Here is a 21,779-nt window from a genome sequence, read left to right on the forward strand (position 1 = left end):
TTTACTCACGCCCCATGAAAATGCGTCCGCTCCTGACCCACTGTTGGGGAAACCCTTAGGGCGTTTCCGTGGGGTCCCTGGTCCCTGGACCCCACTTTGCGAACCACTGTCTTGGTGCATTTGTTTCCTTTGGTGACCTAACATACTGTAACCACTTTAAACCTGCCGTCCCTGTTTTGGGCTTGTCATCATAGGGGAGACATTTGTAAAAGAATTTCAAGAAACGTTAAATAGCAAAAATAGCAGATCTGCAAGGTCACACGACCTGTATGAGCTTGTAGATCTGCTATTTTCGTAATTTTCTTTTTGTATAAAACCACTCATCCCATTAAACGCAGGAATTGCGTGTCTGTGTAACCACTTAAACCATTCTTTTATACTTTGGATATTCAAAAATAGCAGATATACAAGCTATGAGCTATTTTTGAAAAATCTTTGCATCTGGGGGTCCCTGGAACAAAACATTTTCAGATGGGGGTCGGCAGCCAAATACATGTAATTTTGGGGGTCCTTGACATGAAAAGGTTTGAGAACCACTGACATAGTAACAAACGTTTTTCATAAAACTGTTAGGATTTAGAAGACGTTTTGTAGAATCGGAACCTCAGGCCTTAATGGGTTAAGCCAAAGGCCTTGGGCAGGTGGTTAACAACACCCACAATGTGTGTAACAAGCTGTCCTTCCCTGCCTCTTCTGCTCTGTCACATCGACTGAATGCACGGTGGGACAAATCACACAGGTGACGATCGGCGACGAGACCTTCCCCTTCGACTACGACGACGAGACACAGTTCAACTCTTGCCTCAGCGCGACGACTGTGAAACACAACCTGGCTGCCATCTTGGACAAAGTGGACCAAGAGGAGTACGCCAGCATTGTTCTCACCAAGCTGCAAGAGGTGAGTCACTGAATATGAAGCAACATCCCCCCAAATGGACCAGTAAAGGTCCATGTTTTAGATTGTCTGAGTTCAATTAACCACTTTCAACCTGGCGTGCCTATTTTGGGCATGTCATTACAGGCGAAACTTAAAGGTAGGGTAAGTGGTTTACTTTTGTTAAAATAAGTGTGAAATAGCTCTATATTCTGATAGTAATCATTGCTATAGAGTGTTTGTTCAGTAAAATTAGTCTCTATGTCTCTCCAGCTCTTTATTAAACAGAAAATGCATTTTCAGTACTCTCTCCTGATTGGCTTAAATGTTGTCACCTACCTGAAAATGTACATAATTCTGTTTACTAAAGAGCTGGAGAGACCCCTGTGACCGAACAAACGCTCTGTAGCAATTATTACTATCAGAATATAGTATAACGTTTTGACAAAACAAAAAAAAACATCACTTACCCTACCTTTAAAGATCTGCTAGATATTTTTGAAAATAGCACTAGCATATAAAACAAAATATATAATAAGGCTTAAGTGGTCAACAATTGGTATTTTCTTGTGCGCCTGGCTTATTTCATCCAATTAAATGATAACTTCATGAAGACTTTTGGAAAGTCTGTTTCCAATGTATTTTGCATTGTATTCTTGCATGTGAGGCTGTTGTCCTTTTACCATAATATTTAATATTGTCTGACCACATTACCACCAAGATAAAAGTCTTGTAAACGTATTGCATGAATGAACAGGTATCGCAAATAAAGTGATTCCAGTTGCATTTCTGATCTGGTGTCCCGTCTAATATGTCTCTATCCACAACGTCAGGCCTATGTCAGTGAGTCGTTCATCCCAGAAGAGAAAGTCCAGGAGCTGGGGCCTGCGCCACGCAACGCCACTACTGATGACATCAGCATGTGGAACATCACACAGATTGACACACTATGTTCTTTAATGGACTCTTCAGATGGGGAGTGGGATTCAGCTCTGGTAAGTATACAAATGATCTTTCATTGATTGATGGTGTTATTGATAAATATACATGGGGCGGCAGTGGCTCAGGAGGTAGAGCATCTGTCTGTCTGTCTGTCTGTCTGTCTGTCTGTCTGTCTGTCTGTCTGTCAGGCAGGCAGTGTAATCAGTGTAAAAGTGAGAAAACATAATGCGTTGTGATTATATTTACTCGTTTTTGCATGTGTGTTCGTAAATGTGTGCAGCGCAGTGGTGGAAAAAGTACTCAAATTGTTTACTTAAGTAAAAGTAACAGTACTGCAATATAAAAATACTCTGTTAGAAGTAAAAGTCCAGAATTCAAAATGTACTTGAGTAAAAGTACAAAAGTATTGGCATCAAAATGTACTTAAAGTACCAAAAGTAAAAGTACAACATATTTGAAAATAGCAGATCTACAAGCTCACAACGCGTCGCATCGCGAAGTTCATCTGTAAAGAGTTTTGTGCAAAGTACTCAAAAATCCCAGGAGGAGATAGATTTTAACTATTGCAGTTTTATGAAAATGATTCATCTGCCCCTAACACATACATGCAGACTCACAGAGCTGTACTTAAGTACAATTTTGAGGTATGTTGGGGCCAACAAGGCCGTGGCCCGGTCTGTAAACCCTGCTTGCCTCTGTGTAGGGGCAAGATCCGCCAGGGGAAAAAAACAAAAAATCAACATAACAACATTAGCAGCCCCTCACCCTATTCTGTTGTAGCCAACCACAGCAAGTCGCCTTTGTTTTCAAAGGAGGCTCATTTGCAATCGGGGAATAGAGGGTATGCGCATGCTTAAAGTGAATGGCACATGGAGTGGCAAAGCGAGTGGCAAAGCAACATGCAAAGTGAGTTTAACATTGTTTAATGTAGTGTAATGCAATCAGATATGACTTTTCTGTTTGGATGCATGGGCTGTCATGGCCAGAAAGTATTTTTTGACACTCAGTAGGCATTCCTGCATAACTTCCGGGTTTGATAAAACCTGTGATCAGTGTTGCCATGTCTGCTTATTATAAGTGACTTTGGGCTTGTTTGTTTGCAAAGTGGCTTATAACGTTTTCTGGGCTTGTTTCTAAACTGTAGTTGCTTATTTGGGCTTCCTTTCTAAATGTTATTTAAACCAGTGGTTCTCAAACATTTTCATATCAAAGACCCCCAAATTAATATTAATATGTATTTGACCACTGATAGCAGTATTTGATATCCCTTTGAGATTTATTTTAAAATGGCAGACTTTTTTTAATGTATAACTTGTCACTTTAGAATTAAAACAATGAGCCGATAGTCTGTCTACAGACTTAACACTATATTGTAAATATGTCAAGAAGCAAGTCAAGAAGCTGGTATGGAACTCCTGGTTTACTAGGATGGGGTTCAATTCCCTGCGGTGTCTGCTGATTGCAGGTTGCTGTAGTCTGTTACGTTCCTTATGAAACTACTGTATCAAACTGCCATAACAAACTACCATATCAAACTACCATCAGGTACTACCAGGAACGGCGTACCTGACATTCCTGGAATTAGTCATGTCCAGAGTTTCGGTAGTGACCCAATGGTGAAAAAATACATTTGAATGTTAGGGACCAAAAAAAGTGTCACTACAAAGTACTACCAATCAACTATAAATTGCCTGAAACGTACTCCTAACAGGTTTTCAGGGGACGATTTTGGACTCCACACTTAGTGATTTTTTCGGATTAAACTTTCGTTTCGGTAGTGACCCAATGGTGAAAAAATAAATGTACTAAGTCCAGAGCTCGATGAATGTTAGGGACCCAAAAAAATGTCACTACAAAGTACTACCAATCAACTCTAAATTGCCTGAAACGTACTCCTAACAGGTTTTCGGGGGGACGATTTTGGCCTCCACACTTAGTGTTTTGTTCGGATTTAACTTTCGTTTCGGTAGGGACCAACTTTCGTTTCGGTAGTGACCCAATGGTGAATTTACTAGGTCCAGAGCTCGATGAATGTTAGGGACCAAAAAAAATGTCACTACAAAGTACTACCAATCAACTCTAAATTGCCTGAAACGTACTCCTAACAGTTTTTCGGGGGGACGATTTTGGCCTCCACACTTAGTGATTTTTTCGGATTTAACTTTCGTTTCGGTATTGACCCAATGGTGAATTTACTAAGTCCAGAGCTCGATGAATGTTAGGGACCAAAAAAAATGTCACTACAAAGTACTACCAATCGACTCTAAATTGCCTGAAACGTACTCCTAACAGGTTTTTGGGGGAACATTTTTTTTTCGTTTCGGTAGTGTCCCTACCGAAACAGAAAAAACATTACGGTAGCACTTTACAATAATGACCCGTTATAAAGCATTTATAAACGTTTATAAGTAGTTTGTAGACTATTAACAAATCATTAACAACCTGTTTGTTGACATTCGTAAATGATTACTAAAACCTTTATAACTACAGTTACAAATCATTTGTAAAGTATTAGTAACTATTCATGAATAAGCCATGTGTAATACATCTGTAAATGATTATTAAATCACTTTTTTTTTTAAAGTAATTTGTCTTGTTTGTTGTTCAAGTCAAAGCAACAGGAAGGCTGTACTTGTCAGCCATCTGTTAGCTCAATGGGTTGAGACGCAGTATTCATGATCCAGAGGCCATGAGTTCGAATCCCATTGATGTCTTTCCTATGATTCTTTCCTTTGCAGACTGGCTTCCAGAAGATCAACTGAAAACTACCAGGAAGCTATATTTGTCATCCAGCTGTTAGCTCAATGGGTTGAGACGCAGTATACATGATCCGGAGGCCATGAGTTCAAATCCCATTGATGTCTTTCCTATGATTCTTTCCTTTGCAGACTGGCTTCCAGAAGATCAACTGAAAACTACCAGGAAGGCTGTACTTGTCAGCCATCTGTTAGCTCAATGGGTTGAGACGCAGTATACATGATCCAGAGGCCATGAGTTCAAATCCCACTGGTGCCTTTACTGTGATGCTTCCCTTTGCAGACTAACTTCTAGAAAAACAAGTTAAAACCACCAGGAAACCTTTAACTCTCAGCCAACAGTTTAGCTCAACTGGTAGAGCGTCTGTCCAATAACATGACTTGACTTGAGTGGGTTCGATTCCCACTCGAGTCAAGTGTCCCCGGTAACTTGAGGCAACGGATAAATTGACTGATATCCTTAGTGATGCTTCCCTTTGCAGACTAACTTCTAGAAAAACAAGTTAAAACCACCAGGAAACCTCTAACTCTCAGCCAACAGCTTAGCTCAACTGGTAGAGCGTCTGTCCAATAACATGACTTGACCTGACTCGAGTGGGAATCGAACCCACTCAAGTCAAGTCAAGTCAAGTCATGCTATTGGACAGACGCTCTACCAGTTGAGCTATGCTGTTGGCTGAGAGTTACAGGTTTCCTGGTGGTTTTAACTTGTTTTTCTAGAAGTTAGTCTGCAAAGGGAAGCACCACTAAGGATATCAGTCAATTTATCCGTTGCCCCAAGTTACCGGGGACACTTGACTCGAGTGGGAATCGAACCCACTCAAGTCAAGTCAAGTCAAGTCATGCTATTGGACAGACGCTCTACCAGTTGAGCTATGCTGTTGGCTGAGAGTTACAGGTTTCCTGGTGGTTTTAACTTGTTTTTCTAGAAGTTAGTCTGCAAAGGGAAGCATCACTAAGGATATCAGTCAATTTATCCGTTGCCTCAAGTTACCGGGGACACTTGACTCGAGTGGGAATCGAACCCACTCAAGTCAAGTCAAGTCTTGTTATTGGACAGACGCTCTACCAGTTGAGCTAAACTGTTGGCTGAGAGTTACAGGTTTCCTGGTGGTTTTAACTTGTTTTTCTAGAAGTTAGTCTGCAAAGGAAAGCATCACAGTAAAGACACCAGTGGGATTTGAACTCATGGCCTCTGGATCATGTATACTGCGTCTCAACCCATTGAGCTAACAGATGGCTGACAAGTACAGCCTTCCTGGTAGTTTTCAGTTGATCTTCTGGAAGCCAGTCTGCAAAGGAAAGAATCATAGGAAAGACATCAATGGGATTTGAACTCATGGCCTCTGGATCATGTATACTGCGTCTCAACCCATTGAGCTAACAGTTGGATGACAAATATAGCCTTCCTGGTAGTTTTCAGTTGATCTTCTGGAAGCCAGTCTGTAAAGGAAAGAATCATAGGAAAGACATCAATGGGATTTGAACTCATGGCCTCTGGATCATGAATACTGCATCTCAACCCATTGAGCTAACAGTTGGATGACAAATATAGCCTTCCTGGTAGTTTTCAGTTGATCTTCTGGAAGCCAGTCTGCAAAGGAAAGAATCATAGGAAAGACATCAATGGGATTTGAACTCATGGCCTCTGGATCATGAATACTGCGTCTCAACCCATTGAGCTAACAGATGGCTGACAAGTACAGCCTTCCTGGTGCTTTGACTTGAACAACAAACAAGACAAATAACTTTAAAAAAAATGTGTTACAGCATAAATATAAATCTTTTTCATGGGGGGCCCTGACACTACATCTTTTCACATTGGGGTCCACTGCCCAAATACATGTCAATTTGGGGGGTTGACAACAAAACGTTTCAGAACCACAGATTCCAAGGAAACAGCTGTAGGTGAATGGATAGAGTCACTGACTAATGAGCCGCAGGTAACAGGTTCAAGCCTCAGCTCCAGCAGCAAGTCAGGATGTCAAATCAAATAGGTATTATTAGGAGTGAAATGGTTGTGTTTCTTCACCCCAATTGCACATGACATCAGTTTACATGTACGTTATTTTCAGTGATGAAGACAAACCGCACAGACGTTCACTGTACTTTAGTACATTTTGTAAACTTATGACTCTGAGTAGAGTATAGCCTGACTTAAACAAACAAATAACAACTTAGTATAGTCAGATTATTTTTTACACAACTTACATTTTGTAATCAAACTACCGAAACGAAAGTTGGTCACCACCGAAACGAAAGTTAAATCCGAAATAATCACTAAGTGTGGAGGCCAAAATCGTCCCCCCAAAAACCTGTTACGAGTACGTTTCAGGCAATTTAGAGTTGATTGGTAGTACTTTGTAGTGACTTTTTTGGTCCCTAACACCACAAATGGTTTACATACTCTTTACGAATGTCTTACGCATCATTTGCTTAACATGAATGATAATTCTAGTAATTGTTTGGTGTCTGCATTCATGAAAGCCAGGTAGTTTGCAACAGGTAAGGAGAAAGTCCACATTAACAGACAGTCATAAATGATGAACTGTCTTCACTTTACTGTAGGGCACATAATAACATGTACAAAGGATTTATAGATATTTTAGGAATGTTTTACAAAGCATGTTAAACATGAACAAACACATTAACAGACAGTTGTAAATGATGAACTGTCTTCAATTTACTATAGGGCACACAATAACATGTACTAAGGATTTATAGATACTTTAGGAATGTTTAACAAAGCATATGTTAAACATGAACAAGCTACCAATAGCTTGTATATATTATTCAACATCAGTTACAAATGATTTAATAATCATTTACAGATGTATTATACATGGCTTATTCATGAATAGTTACTAATACCTTTATAGATGATTTGTAACCGTAGTTATAAAGGTTATAGTAATCATTTACGAATGTCAATAAACAGGTTGTTAATGATTTGTTAATAGTCTACAAACTGCTTATAAACGTTTATAAATGCTTTAGAATGGGTCGTTACAAATGATTTAATAATCTTTTACAGATGTATATAAATGGCTTATTCATGAATAGTTCACTACTTATTAATACTTTACAAATGATTTGTAACTGTAGTTATAAAGGTTTTAGTAATCATTTACGAATGTCAACAAACAGGTTGTCAATTATTTGTTAATAGTCTACAAACTACTTATAAACGTTTATAAATGCTTTATAACGGGTCATTATTGTAAAGTGCTACCAAAATGACTAAGTCCAGAGCTCGATGAATATTAAGAACCAAAAAAAAAGTCACTACCAATCAACTTCAAATTGCCTGAAACGTACTCCTAACAGGTTTTCGGGGGAACAATTTTTTTTTCCGTTTTGGTAGTGACACAATTGTGTCACTACCAATTGTGTCACTACACAATTGTGTCACTACCGAAACGGAAAAAAAATTACTAAGTCCAGAGCTCGATGAATGTTAGGGACCAAAAAAAAAGTCACTACCAATCAACTTTAAATTGCCTGAAACGTACTCCTAACAGGTTTTTGGGGGAACATTTATTTTTTCGTTTCGGTAGTGTCACTACCGAAACGGAAAAAAAAATACTGTCCAGAGCTTGATGAATGTTAGGGACCAAAAAAAAAGTCACTACCAATCAACTTTAAATTGCCTGAAACGTACTCCTAACAGGTTTTTGGGGGAACAATTTTTTTTTCGTTTCGGTATTGACACCATTGTATCACTACCGAAACGGAAAAAAAATTACTAAGTCCAGAGCTCGATGAATGTTAGGGACCAAAAAAAATATCACTACAAAGTACTACCAATCAACTCTAAATTGCCTGAAACGTACTCCTAATAGGTTTTCGGGGGGACGATTTTGGCCTCCACACTTTTTTTCGGATTTAACTTTCGTTTCGGTAGTGACCAACTTTCGTTTCGGTAGTGACCAACTTTCGTTTCGGTAGTGACCCAATGGTGAATTTACTAAGTCCAGAGCTCGATGAATGTTAAGTCACTACCAATCAACTTTAAATTGCCTGAAATGTACTCCTAACAGGCTTTTGGGGGAACAATTTGTTTTTCGTTTCTGTAGTGACACATTGTGTCACTACCGAAACGGGAAAAAAATTACTAAGTCCAGAGCTCAATGAATGTTAGGGACCAAAAAAAAAGTCACTACCAATCAACTTTAAATTGCCTGAAACGTACTCCTAACAGGTTTTCGGGGGAACAATTTTTTTTCCGTTTTGGTAGTGACACAATTGTGTCACTACCGAAACGGAAAAAAAATGACTAAGTCCAGAGCTCGATGAATGTTAGGGACCAAAAAAAAAGTCACTACCAATCAACTTTAAATTGCCTGAAACGCACTCCTGACAGGTTTTTGGGGGAACATTTTTTTTTCTCGTTTCGGTAGTGTCCTTACCAAAACGGGAAAAAAATTACTAAGTCCAGAGCTCGATGAATGTTAGGGAACAAAAAAAAAGTCACTACCAATCAACTTTAAATTGCCTGAAACGTACTCCTAACAGGTTTTTGGGGGAACAATTTTTTTTTCGTTTCGGTAGTGACACCATTGTGTCACTACCGAAACGGAAAAAAATTACTAAGTCCAGAGCTCGATGAATGTTAGGGACCAAAAAAAAAGTCACTACCAATCAACTTTAAATTGCCTGAAACGTACCCCTAACAGGTTTTTGGGGGAACTTTTTTTTTTTCGTTTCGGTAGTGTCAATACCTAAACGGAAAAAAAATTACTAAGTCCAGAGCTCGATGAATGTTAGGGACCAAAAAAAAAGTCACTACCAATCAACTTTAAATTGCCTGAAACGTACTCCTAACAGGTTTTTGGGTGAACATTTTTTTTTTCGTTTCGGTAGTGACACCATTGTGTCACTACCGAAACGGAAAAAAATTTTACTAAGTCCAGAGCTCGATGAATGTTAGGGACCAAAAAAAAAGTCACTACCAATCAACTTTAAATTGCCTGAAACGTACTCCTAACAGGTTTTTTGGGGAAAAAAATGACTAAATCCAGAGCTCGATGAATGTTAGGGACCAAAAAAAAAGTCACTACCAATCAACTTTAAATTGCCTGAAACGTACTCCTCACAGGTTTTTGGGGGAACAATTTTTTTTTCGTTTCGGTAGTGACACCATTGTGTCACTACCGAAACGGAAAAAAAATTACTAAGTCCAGAGCTCGATGAATGTTAGGGACCAAAAAAAAAGTCACTACCAATCAACTTTAAATTGCCTGAAATGTACTCCTCACAGGTTTTTGGGGGAACAATTTTATTTTCGTTTCGGTAGTAACACCATTGTGTCACTACCGAAACGGAAAAAAAATTACCAAGTCCAGAGCTCGATGAATGTTAGGGACCCAAAAAAAAGTCACTACCAATCAACTTTAAATTGCCTGAAATGTACTCCTAACAGGTTTTTTGGGGAAAAATTTTTTTTTCGTTTCGGTAGTGACACCATTGTGTCACTACTTAGTGGACTTAGTAATTTTTGACAGGTTTTTGGGGGAACAATTTTTTTTTCGTTTCGGTACTAACACCATTGTGTCACTACCGAAACGGAAAAAAAATGTACTAAGTCGAGAGCTCGATGAATGTTAGGGACCAAAAAAAAAGTCACTACCAATCAACTTTAAATTGCCTGAAACGTACTCCAAACAGGTTTTTGGGGGAACAATTTTTTTTTCGTTTCGGTAGTGTCACCATTGTGTCACTACCGAAACGGAGAAAAAATTACTAAGTCCAGAGCTCGATGAATGTTAGTGAACAAAAAAAAAGTCACTACCAATCAACTTTAAATTGCCTGAAACGTATTCCTAACAGGTTTTTGGGGGAACATTTTATTTTTTTCCGTTTCGGTAGTGTCACTACCGAAACAGAAAAAAAATTACTAAGTCCAGAGCTCGATGAATGTTAGGGACCAAACAAAAAGTCACTACCAATCGACTTTAAATTGCCTGAAACGTACTCCTAACAGGTTTTTGGGGGAACAATTTTTTTTTTTCGTTTCGGTAGTGACACCATTGTGTCACTACCGAAACGGAAAAGAAATTACTAAGTCCAGAGCTCGATGAATGTTAGGGACCAAAAAAAAAGTCACTACCAATCAACTTTAAATTGCCTGGAACGTACTCCTAACAGGTTTTTGGGGTAACATTTTTTTTTCCGTTTCGGTAGTGACACCATTGTCACTACCGAAACGGAAAAAAAATGACTAAGTCCAGAGCTCGATGAATGTTAGGGACCAAAAAAAAAGTCACTACCAATCAACTTTAAATTGCCTGAAACGTACTCCTAACAGGTTTTTGGGGGAACAATTTTTTTTTCGTTTCGGTAGTGTCAGTACCGAAACGGAAAAAAAATTACTAAGTCCAGAGCTCGATGAATGTTAGGGACCAAAAAAAAAGTCACTACCAATCAACTTTAAATTGCCTGAAACGTACTCCTAACAGGTTTTTGGGGGAACAATGTTTTTTTCTGTTTCGGTAGTGAAACCATTGTGTCACTACCGAAACGGAAAAAAAATAATTAAGTCCAGAGCTCGATGAATGTTAGGGACCAAAAAAAAAGTCACTACCAATCAACTTTAAATTGCCTGAAACGTACACCTAACAGGTTTTTGGGGGAACATTTTTTTTTTCGTTTCGGTAGTGACACCATTGTGTCACTACCGAAACGGAAAAAAAATTACTAAGTCCAGAGCTCGATGAATATTAGGGACAAAAAAAAATGTCACTACAAAGTACTACCAATCAACTCTAAATTGCCTGAAACGTTATCCTAACCGGTTTTCGGGGGGATGATTTTGGCCTCCACACTTAGTGATTTTTTCGGATATAACTTTCGTTTCGGTAGTGACCAACTTTCGTTTCGGTAGTGACCCAATGGTGAATTTACTAAGTCCAGAGCTCGATGAATGTTAGGGACCAAAAAAAATGTCACTACAAAGTACTACCAATCAACTCTAAATTGCCTGAAACGTACTCCTAACAGGTTTTCGGGGGGACGATTTTGGCCTCCACACTTAGTGATTTTTTCGGATTTAACTTTCGTTTCGGTAGTGACCAACTTTCGTTTCGGTAGTGACCCAATGGTGAATTTACTAAGTCCAGAGCTCGATGAATGTTAGGGACCAAAAAAAATGTCACTACAAAGTACTACCAATCAACTTTAAATTACCTGAAACGTACTCCTAACAGGTTTTTGGGGGAACATGTTTTTTTTCGTTTCGGTAGTGTCACTACCAAAACGGGAAAAAAATGACTAAGTCCAGAGCTCGATGAATGTTAGGGACCAAAAAAAAAGTCACTACCGATCAACTTTAAATTGCCTGAAACGTACTCCTAACAGGTTTTTTGGGGAACCATTTTTTTTTCGTTTCGGTAGTGTCACTACCGAAACGGAAAAGAAATTACTAAGTCCAGAGCTCGATGAATGTTAGGGACCAAAAAAAAAGTCACTACCAATCAACTTTAAATTGCCTGAAACGTACTCCTAACAGGTTTTTGGGGGAACATTTTTTTTTTCGTTTCGGTAGTGTCACTACCGAAACGGGAAAAAAATGACCAAGTCCAGAGCTCGATGAATGTTAGGGACCAAAAAAAAAGTCACTACCAATCAACTTTAAATTGCCTGAAACGTACTCCTAACAGGTTTTTGGGGGAACAATTTTTTTTATCGTGTCGGTAGTGACACCATTGTGTCACTACCGAAACGAAAAAAAAAAGACTAAGTCCAGAGCTCGATGAATGTTAGGGACCAAAAAAAAAGTCACTACCAATCAACTTTAAATTGCCTGAAACGTACTCCTAACAGGTTTTTGGGTGAACATTTTTTTTTTCGTTTCGGTAGTGTCACTACCGAAACGGGAAAAAAATGACTAAGTCCAGAGCTCGATGAATGTTAGGGACCAAAAAAAAAGTCACTACCAATCAACTTTAAATTGCCTGAAACGTACTCCTAACAGGTTTTTGGGGGAACAATTTTTTTTATCGTGTCGGTAGTGACACCATTGTGTCACTACCGAAACGAAAAAAAAAAGACTAAGTCCAGAGCTCGATGAATGTTAGGGACCAAAAAAAATGTCACAACAAAGTACTAGCAATCAACTCTAAATTGCCTGAAACGTACTCCTAACAGGTTTTCGGGGGGACGATTTTGGCCTCCACACTTAGTGATTTTTTCGGATATAACTTTCGTTTCGGTAGTGACCAACTTTCGTTTCGGTAGTGACCCAATGGTGAATTTACTAAGTCCAGAGCTCGATGAATGTTAGGGACCAAAAAAAAAGTCACTACCAATCAACTTTAAATTGCCTGAAACGTACTCCTAACAGGTTTTTGGGGGAACATTTTTTTTTTCGTTTCGGTAGTGTCACTACCGAAACGGGAAAAAAATGACTAAGTCCAGAGCTCGATGAATGTTAGGGACCAAAAAAAAAGTCACTACCAATCAACTTTAAATTGCCTGAAACGTACTCCTAACAGGTTTTTGGGGGAACAATTTTTTTTATCGTGTCGGTAGTGACACCATTGTGTCACTACCGAAACGAAAAAAAAAAGACTAAGTCCAGAGCTCGATGAATGTTAGGGACCAAAAAAAAAGTCACTACCAATCAACTTTAAATTGCCTGAAACGTACTCCTAACAGGTTTTTGGGTGAACATTTTTTTTTTCGTTTCGGTAGTGTCACTACCGAAACGGGAAAAAAATGACTAAGTCCAGAGCTCGATGAATGTTAGGGACCAAAAAAAAAGTCACTACCAATCAACTTTAAATTGCCTGAAACGTACTCCTAACAGGTTTTTGGGGGAACAATTTTTTTTATCGTGTCGGTAGTGACACCATTGTGTCACTACCGAAACGAAAAAAAAAAGACTAAGTCCAGAGCTCGATGAATGTTAGGGACCAAAAAAAATGTCACAACAAAGTACTAGCAATCAACTCTAAATTGCCTGAAACGTACTCCTAACAGGTTTTCGGGGGGACGATTTTGGCCTCCACACTTAGTGATTTTTTCGGATATAACTTTCGTTTCGGTAGTGACCAACTTTCGTTTCGGTAGTGACCCAATGGTGAATTTACTAAGTCCAGAGCTCGATGAATGTTAGGGACCAAAAAAAATGTCACTACAAAGTACTACCAATCAACTTTAAATTACCTGAAACGTACTCCTAACAGTTTTTTGGGGGAACATTTTTTTTTTCGTTTCGGTAGTGTCACTACCGAAACGGGAAAAAAATGACTAAGTCCAGAGCTCGATGAATGTTAGGGACCAAAACAAAAGTCACTACCGATCAACTTTAAATTGCCTGAAACGTACTCCTAACAGGTTTTTTGGGGAACCATTTTTTTTTCGTTTCGGTAGTGTCACTACCAAAACGGAAAAAAAATGACTAAGTCCAGAGCTCGATGAATGTTAGGGACCAAAAAAAAAGTCACTACCAATCAACTTTAAATTGCCTGAAACGTACTCCTAACAGGTTTTTGGGGGAACATTTTTTTTTTCGTTTCGGTAGTGTCACTACCGAAACGGAAAAAAAATTACTAAGTCCAGAGCTCGATGAATGTTAGGGACCAAAAAAAAAGTCACTACCAATCAACTTTAAATTGCCTGAAACGTACTCCTAACAGGTTTTTGGGGGAACATTTTTTTTTTTCGTTTCGGTAGTGACACCATTGTGTCACTACGTTTGGTAGTGACACCATTGTGTCACCTTTGGTAGTGACACCATTGTGTCACTACCGAAACGGAAAAAAAATTACTAAGTCCAGAGCTCGATGAATGTTAGGGACCACAAAAAAAGTCACTACCAATCAACTTTAAATTGCCTGAAACGTACTCCTAACAGGTTTTTGGGGGAACATTTTTTTTTCCGTTTCGGTAGTGTCACTACCGAAGCGGGAAAAAAATTACTAAGTCCAGAGCTTGATGAATGTTAGGGACCAAAAAAAAAGTCACTACCAATCAACTTTAAATTGCCTGAAACGTACTCCTAACAGGTTTTTGGGGGAACTTTTTCTTTTTTCGTTTCGGTAGTGTCACTACCGAAACAAAAAAAAAAATGACTAAGTCCAGAGCTCGATGAATGTTAGGGACCAAAAAAAAAGTCACTACCAATCAACTTTAAATTGCCTGAAACGTACTCCTAACAGGTTTTTGGGGGAAAATTGTTTTTCCCGTTTCGGTAGTGAAACCATTGTGTCACTACCGAAACGGAAAAAAAATTACTACTGTAAGTCCAGAGCTCGATGAATGTTAGGGACCAAAAAAAAAATCACTACCAATCAACTTTAAATTGCCTGAAACGTACTCCTAACAGGTTTTTGGGGGAACAATTTTTTTGTCGTTTCGGTATTGACACCATTGTGTCACTACGTTTGGTAGTGACACCATTGTGTCACTACCGAAACGGAAAAAAAATTACTAAGTCCAGAGCTCAATGAATGTTAGGGACCAAAAAAAATGTCACAACAAAGTACTACAAATCAACTCTAAATTGCCTGAAACGTACTCCTAACAGGTTTTCGGGGGGACGATTTTGGCCTCCACACTTCGTGATTTTTTCGGATTTAACTTTCGTTTCGGTAGTGACCAACTTTCGTTTCGGTAGTGACCCAATGGTGAATTTACTAAGTCCAGAGCTCGATGAATGTTAGGGACCAAAACAAATGTCACTACAAAGTACTACCAATCAACTTTAAATTACCCGAAACGTACTCCTAACAGGTTTTTGGGGGAACATTTTTTTTTTCGTTTCGGTAGTGTCACTACCGAAACGGAAAAAAAATGACTAAGTCCAGAGCTCGATGAATGTTAGGGACCAAAAAAAAAGTCACTACCAATCAACTTTAAATTGCCTGAAACGTAATCCTAACAGGTTTTTGGGGGAACCATTTTTTTTTGGTTTTTCGGTAGTGTCACTACCGAAACGGAAAAAAAATTACTAAGTCCAGAGCTCGATGAATGTTAGGGACCAAAAAAAAAGTCACAACCAATCAACTTTAAATTGCCTGAAACGTACTCCTACAGGTTTTTGGGGGAACAATTTTTTTTTCGTTTCGGTAGTGACACCATTGTGTCACTACCGAAACGGGAAAAAAATTACTAAGTCCAGAGCTCGATGAATGTTAGGGACCAAAAAAAAAGTCACTACCAATCAACTTTAAATTGCCTGATACGTACTCCTAACAGGTTTTTGGGGGAACATTTTTTTTTTCGTTTCGGTAGTGTCACTACCGAAACGGAAAAAATAATTACTAAGTCCAGAGCTCGATGAATGTTAGGGAACAAAAAAAAAGTCACTACCAATCAACTTTAAATTGCCTGAAACGTACTCCTAACAGGTTTTTGGGGGAACAATTTTTTTTTCGTTTCGGTAGTGACACCATTGTGTCACTACCGAAACGGAAAAAAAATTACTAAGTCCAGAGCTCGATGAATGTTAGGGACCACAAAAAAAGTCACTACCAATCAACTTTAAATTGCCTGAAACGTACTCCTAACAGGTTTTTGGGGGAACAATTTTTTTTCCGTTTCGGTAGTGACACCATTGTGTCACTACGTTTGGTAGTGACACCATTGTGTCACTACCGAAACGGAAAAAAATATACTAAGTCCAGAGCTCGATGAATGTTAGGGACCAAAAAAAAAGTCACTACCAATCAACTTTAAATTGCCTGAAACGTACTCCTAACAGGTTTTTGTGGGAAAAAAAATTACTAAGTCCAGAGCTCGATGAATGTTAGGGACAAAAAAAAAAGTCACTACCAATCAACTTTAAATTGCCTGAAACGTACTCCTAACAGGTTTTTGGGGGAACGATTTTTTTTTCGTTTCGTCACTACCGAAACGGAAAAAAAATTACTAAGTCCAGAGCTCGATGAATGTTAGGGATAAAAAAAAAAGTCACTACCAATCAACTTTAAAAAGTATTGATACTTTTACTTAAGTAAGAAATCTGAGTACTTTTTTCACCACTGTTAAGTCTAGAGTATTTGCTTCCCTCTTTTTGTACCTTTCCTAGAAAATTAACAAATGAATAATAACAATAATAATAATGAGAAAGAAAGAAAGACCACAAAAAGTATAATAATGGAGGGGGGGGGGGGGGGGGGGGGGGTTAGTGAAAATAGCTGATCTACAAGCTCACAAAGCTTGAGAACCACTGATTTATAACAAAAGGAAACAAAAGGTCTTAATTTATTTCCTGTAAACTCTTTGGTTTATTGGTGTAAAAACAACAACAGCTTTATTGAAACACATCCAGTAGTCATGTGATCAACATTACCCATCTGCAGTGGCGGACAAAGTCCTCAACCCCACCCAGTACTTGAGCATAAATGCTAATAATTATAATTATAAATACTCTCTGTCAAATGTGCACGTCAGTTAAAGTACAAGTATACCTGCGTTCCATAAATACTCGAGTATTCAAAAAGTATCAATTACAAAGAAGCCTATATTTTATTTTTCTCCATTTTATCAAGAGATTAACTCTTTTTTTTCTCCAAGAATTCAAACAAATGTCGGTGATTTTCAAAACAATTCCAAATGTAGTGAAAATAGCAGATCTGCAAGCTCACGACGCGTCTCACATCTGCTATTTTCACTACATTTGGAATAGGGCTTAGGTCAAGTACTTTGCTAGAATTGCTGGATTCAAAAGTACAACATGTGCCATTGAAATGCATAGCCGAGTGAAATTCATGAGAATAAAACTAAAAAAACAAATGCTCAACTAAAGTTCACTGTTATCATCACCTCTCTACATGACAAGCATCTCCACCGAAAGGATCTGGAAGTCTGTTTCTTCTGTTACAATTTAAGTTTTAGTTTGTTTTAAGAATTGAAGCTTTATCTATGTTTGTTAAGTAGCAGGGGCTTCATATCAAATCTGCTCTCAATGCAATCAGTGCAACAATAGAATACATCAGTTCAGTCTATAGGCTGATTACACACACACACACACACACACACACACACACACACACACACACACACACACACACACACACACACACACACACACACACACACACACACACACACACACACACACACACACACACACACACACACACACACACACACACACACACACACACACACACACAGTGTTGTGTACAAAACCCAGTGGGAAAACCTTGTAGCTTCACAACCTGTCATTATATTCATTCTTACAACTATTTTTTATTTTTTTTAACCAGAGAGCCCTTGGGGAGCCCACGTGGGGGGGGGGGGGGGGTTGCTTTATAGGCTATTTGAAAATAGCCTAGGTATAAAATAGGACTTAAGTGGTTAATATGTTTGATAATATAATGATAATATCTACAAAGTAACTAGTAACTAAAGTTTTCAAATCATTGTAGTGGAGTAAAAGTATAATATTTGCCTCTGAGATGTGGTGGAGTAGAAGTAAAAGTATTGAAAATTGGATATACTCGTGTAAAGTACAAATACCTCAAAATTGTACCTAAGCTCAGTACTTGAGTACAAGTTACTTTCCACCACTGCATATATGGAGATCCCCGAACTCTACCAAGTTGGTGTGCCATACATGACTGACATCATAGACTGACCCCCCAGCACTCTTACGGGTACTAACATACATGACTGACATCATAGACTGACCCCCCAGCACTCTTACTTGTACTGACATACATGACTGACATCATAGACTGACCCCCCAGCACTCTTACGGGTACTAACATACATGACTGACATCATAACTGACCCCCCAGCACTCTTACGGGTACTAACATACATGACTGACATCATAGACTGACCCCCCAGCACTCTTACGGGTACTGACATACATGACTGACATCATAGACTGACCCCCCAGCACTCTTACGGGTACTGACATACATGACTGACATCATAGACTGACCCCCCAGCACTCTTACGGGTACTGCACTAGTTTCGTGAATTCATCATCCATTCACTGTCTCACTAGCCTCCATCTCCAGGCTTTTATTCTCCTTCGCGTTTTGCTCAAAAATAAGAGCCTGGACCAAGCTGTTGACATTCCTGGCATAGGAAGTGGGAGTCAACCTTTCATTTCCCCAACCAAGCAGAGTGCAGTGGGCGTCGCTCCAAATGTTGCGACGTCAGGGCTCTCAATGCTGCACAATGTGGGAGGAGGGGGGGGCGCGGGGTGGTGCACAGATCGGTGAACAAATAGGAGCCCACGGATGTTTCCACCGGAGATTTTGAATCCGCCCCTCTATGCCAGATATCAGACGGGCCAGGGGCAGGCTACTGTCTCGCCGAACTCCATATTTGGGCAAGACTGATGTCATCAATGACGATGGATATGACAGAGATTGGGGTGGATTTGATGGCACGTCACGTGACCTTCTCCCAGCCGCCACCCGACATGCTGTGCGGCGTGTTCCGTCGTGTCCTGCGGTGTCACACACGCTCACTCACACGCACACCCTTCACCCGCGACAGGAGACCAGTAAGAACTTTAAACTGGTTCAACTGGTCAGCGTGTTGTGTGGTTTCCACCAGCAGAAACCATCAACACCAGTTTAAACCAACCATGTGGAGCAGTGTTGCATTGGGAGCCATGGCATTCTCTCTGTTCCACATGTTTGATGAGGATGACAAACGAACTGAAGCTCAAAAGCAGGAGGATGAGATTATACTGCTGCTTAAGAAAGCTAAATTGTGTGTTTACAGAGATCAGCTCCAGGCAGCATCAGACTTTCTTCACCAGGCAGCGGCTCTGGCTCATAAGACACACAACAACCAAGCTATCATCTATACATACAGCATGATGGCCGACCTGGCGTACGGACAGCGACGACTGGACGACGCCGAGAAACTCTTCAAGGCAACCATGAGCTTCATGTTGTCTGGCGGAACGCCACAGGACGACAACGGCATCGTTGAAATCTCTCTGAAACTGGCCACCATCTACGCTGTTCAGGAGAAGAGGGAGCTTGCAGACGTCGGTTACAGCTTCTGTATCGAGTCTCTGGAAGCCAAACTCTTGAGACACAAAGATCTGCCCGCAGACCCACTCACCGAGGAGGCGGAGGCTCTCAGAAAGGAGACCAGGTTGTTGCTGGGGTTGTGTCTGGACGCTCGTGCGCGGTACCACCTGTCCACCCGACGGCCGGTCGACGCTGGCCTGGACTACCGGCGAGCTCTGGCGATCTGTGACCAGGAGCAAGGACACGCGCACCCCCAGACCCTGGTGCTGATGAGCGACCTGGCCACCAGCTTGGACCTGCAGGGTCGGCACGACGACGCGTTGCCGCTGGTGACGCGGGCGGCGGAGCTGAGTCGAACCACCGCGGGCCATCCCGACCTCCTGCACCGCCTTCTGGGGAACATGGCTGGAATATTACTGCACCAAGGGCGTCTGGAGCGGTCGCACAGTGTTTACGAGGAGGCGTTGTCTCTGGCTCGGGCGGCAGGGGACGAGGAGGCTGTGAAACACATTCTACAGGGACTGAGCCGAGTTAAGGAGAAGAGAGAACAAAACCAAGAACCTGAAGAAGCACCTTGAAGAGAACTCTGTCTGTCTGTCTCTCTGTCTGTCTTTCATTGGTTCATGGGTAATGTGCATGAAAGTCTGTATCTGGTTCTCAAGGGGCCCCGACACACAGAGGAGGCCTCATAAATAATGTGTACACTGAAAACAATCACATTACATATGACAGATGTCTGTTCTTTTTCCCCCCCTTTTTAGCGGCGCTAGCCGCTCTATACCTTTAGGTATAGAGCGGATATTAGCCCTCTATACCTGGCTTTTGCGTCAACGTTCTGATTGGTCAGGCTCGCCAAGGTTCTGATTGGTCAGGCTCGCCAAGGTTCTGATTGGTCAGGTCCGTCAACGTTCTGATTGGTCAGGCTCGCCAAGGTTCTGATTGGTCAGGTCCGTCAACGTTCTGATTGGTCAGGCTCGCCAAGGTTCTGATTGGTCAGGTCCGTCAACGTTCTGATTGGTCACTATTCATGACATCACTATGTTACTATTCATGACATCACTATGATGTCATGAATAGTGACCAATCAGAACGTTGACGGACCTGACCAATCAGAACATTGACGGACCTGACCAATCAGAACCTTGGCGAGCCTGACCAATCAGAACGTTGACGCAAAAGCCAGGTATAGAGGGCTAATATCCGCTCTAAGTTTATTCTTAAGGTACCCACTCTATCAGCTATGACAGATCAGTTTTTGCCACTTACCTTGGAATGCATTTGGTGATTCGCTTCCAATGGCACTATTTAGTGCCACTGGAAGCCTTTTAATATTGTTTCTCTAGTAGAAACACATATCTATGACAAAATATATCAAAGGCGCCGCTACCTTCACACAGGTGTGATTTTTTATACATATGTTTAAAAAAAAGGGGAAATAAGGATATCTTCCCTTTACTTTAACTTCATCTTCATCTATTATTGTAATCCGTTGTGTATTTCATGAGCAATGGATTCATTATGTTGCGATGAAAACTCTTCAGCCACACTGAGCCGCTTGGACACTATATACCGTTTGCTCCATAAGCTCTAGCCTTTGATTGCCTTTCAATAAAACAGTATTTGATCAAGGAATTGACACTCACTTCTGCTGATTATAGGAAAATTAGAATCGCAGAGATTTGTTGAGAATTAGGAGAGAGAGAGTCTCTGAATGTTGTGCCGTTGTGCGCCCTGCCCGACATACAATATCAGCTACTGTATCCATTGGGGTGTAACGATACATTTTAACAGCAATACGATACTCATCACGATAAAATCTCTGTGAAACATGTGGATAGTGCAGGTTTTTTAGGGGGAAAAAATATTATGGATATAAGTAAACACAGTGATTCTCTGGTAAATATATGGACATTGTATTTGAACACATATGGACAAACCCACACCTTGACATGAACCCAGAGAATACACACATGTATCTATAAACCAAGTGTAGAGATATGTAATGGAAAAGTAATTAAACCCCTCTCTCTCTTTTTTCTTCTTAAAATTGCTAAATACAACCCACAAGTATCGATAAAATCAATTATTTGCATTTCAAAACAATTTGATACGATTATTTGCACGATTCAATACGATATTACGCATATTGATATAGTAGATTGTTTAAAATAGATTTTTCGATGCGGTCATTATATTGTTACACCTCTAGTATTTATTGCACCAACTGTACACCGACAAGGACGGAACGATAATAAT

General features: G+C 40.0%; 1 protein-coding gene across 1 annotated transcript; it reads left to right on the forward strand.

Moving 5' to 3' along the window:
* Positions 1-20: 20 nt before the first annotated feature.
* On the forward strand, positions 21-20,101 carry LOC311045228 (tetratricopeptide repeat protein 19, mitochondrial-like; the record flags this gene model as incomplete). Its single annotated transcript, XM_084057029.1, has 4 exons — positions 21-42; positions 675-898; positions 1,708-1,869; positions 18,815-20,101. The coding sequence occupies 4 exons, from the start codon at positions 21-23 to the stop codon at positions 20,099-20,101; spliced, it is 1,695 nt and encodes a 564-aa protein (XP_083913155.1).
* Positions 20,102-21,779: the final 1,678 nt, after the last annotated feature.

The sequence above is a fragment of the Gymnoscopelus microlampas genome, assembly GCF_963454915.1.
Source record: "Gymnoscopelus microlampas genome assembly, chromosome: 5".
NCBI lineage: Eukaryota > Metazoa > Chordata > Actinopteri > Myctophiformes > Myctophidae > Gymnoscopelus > Gymnoscopelus microlampas.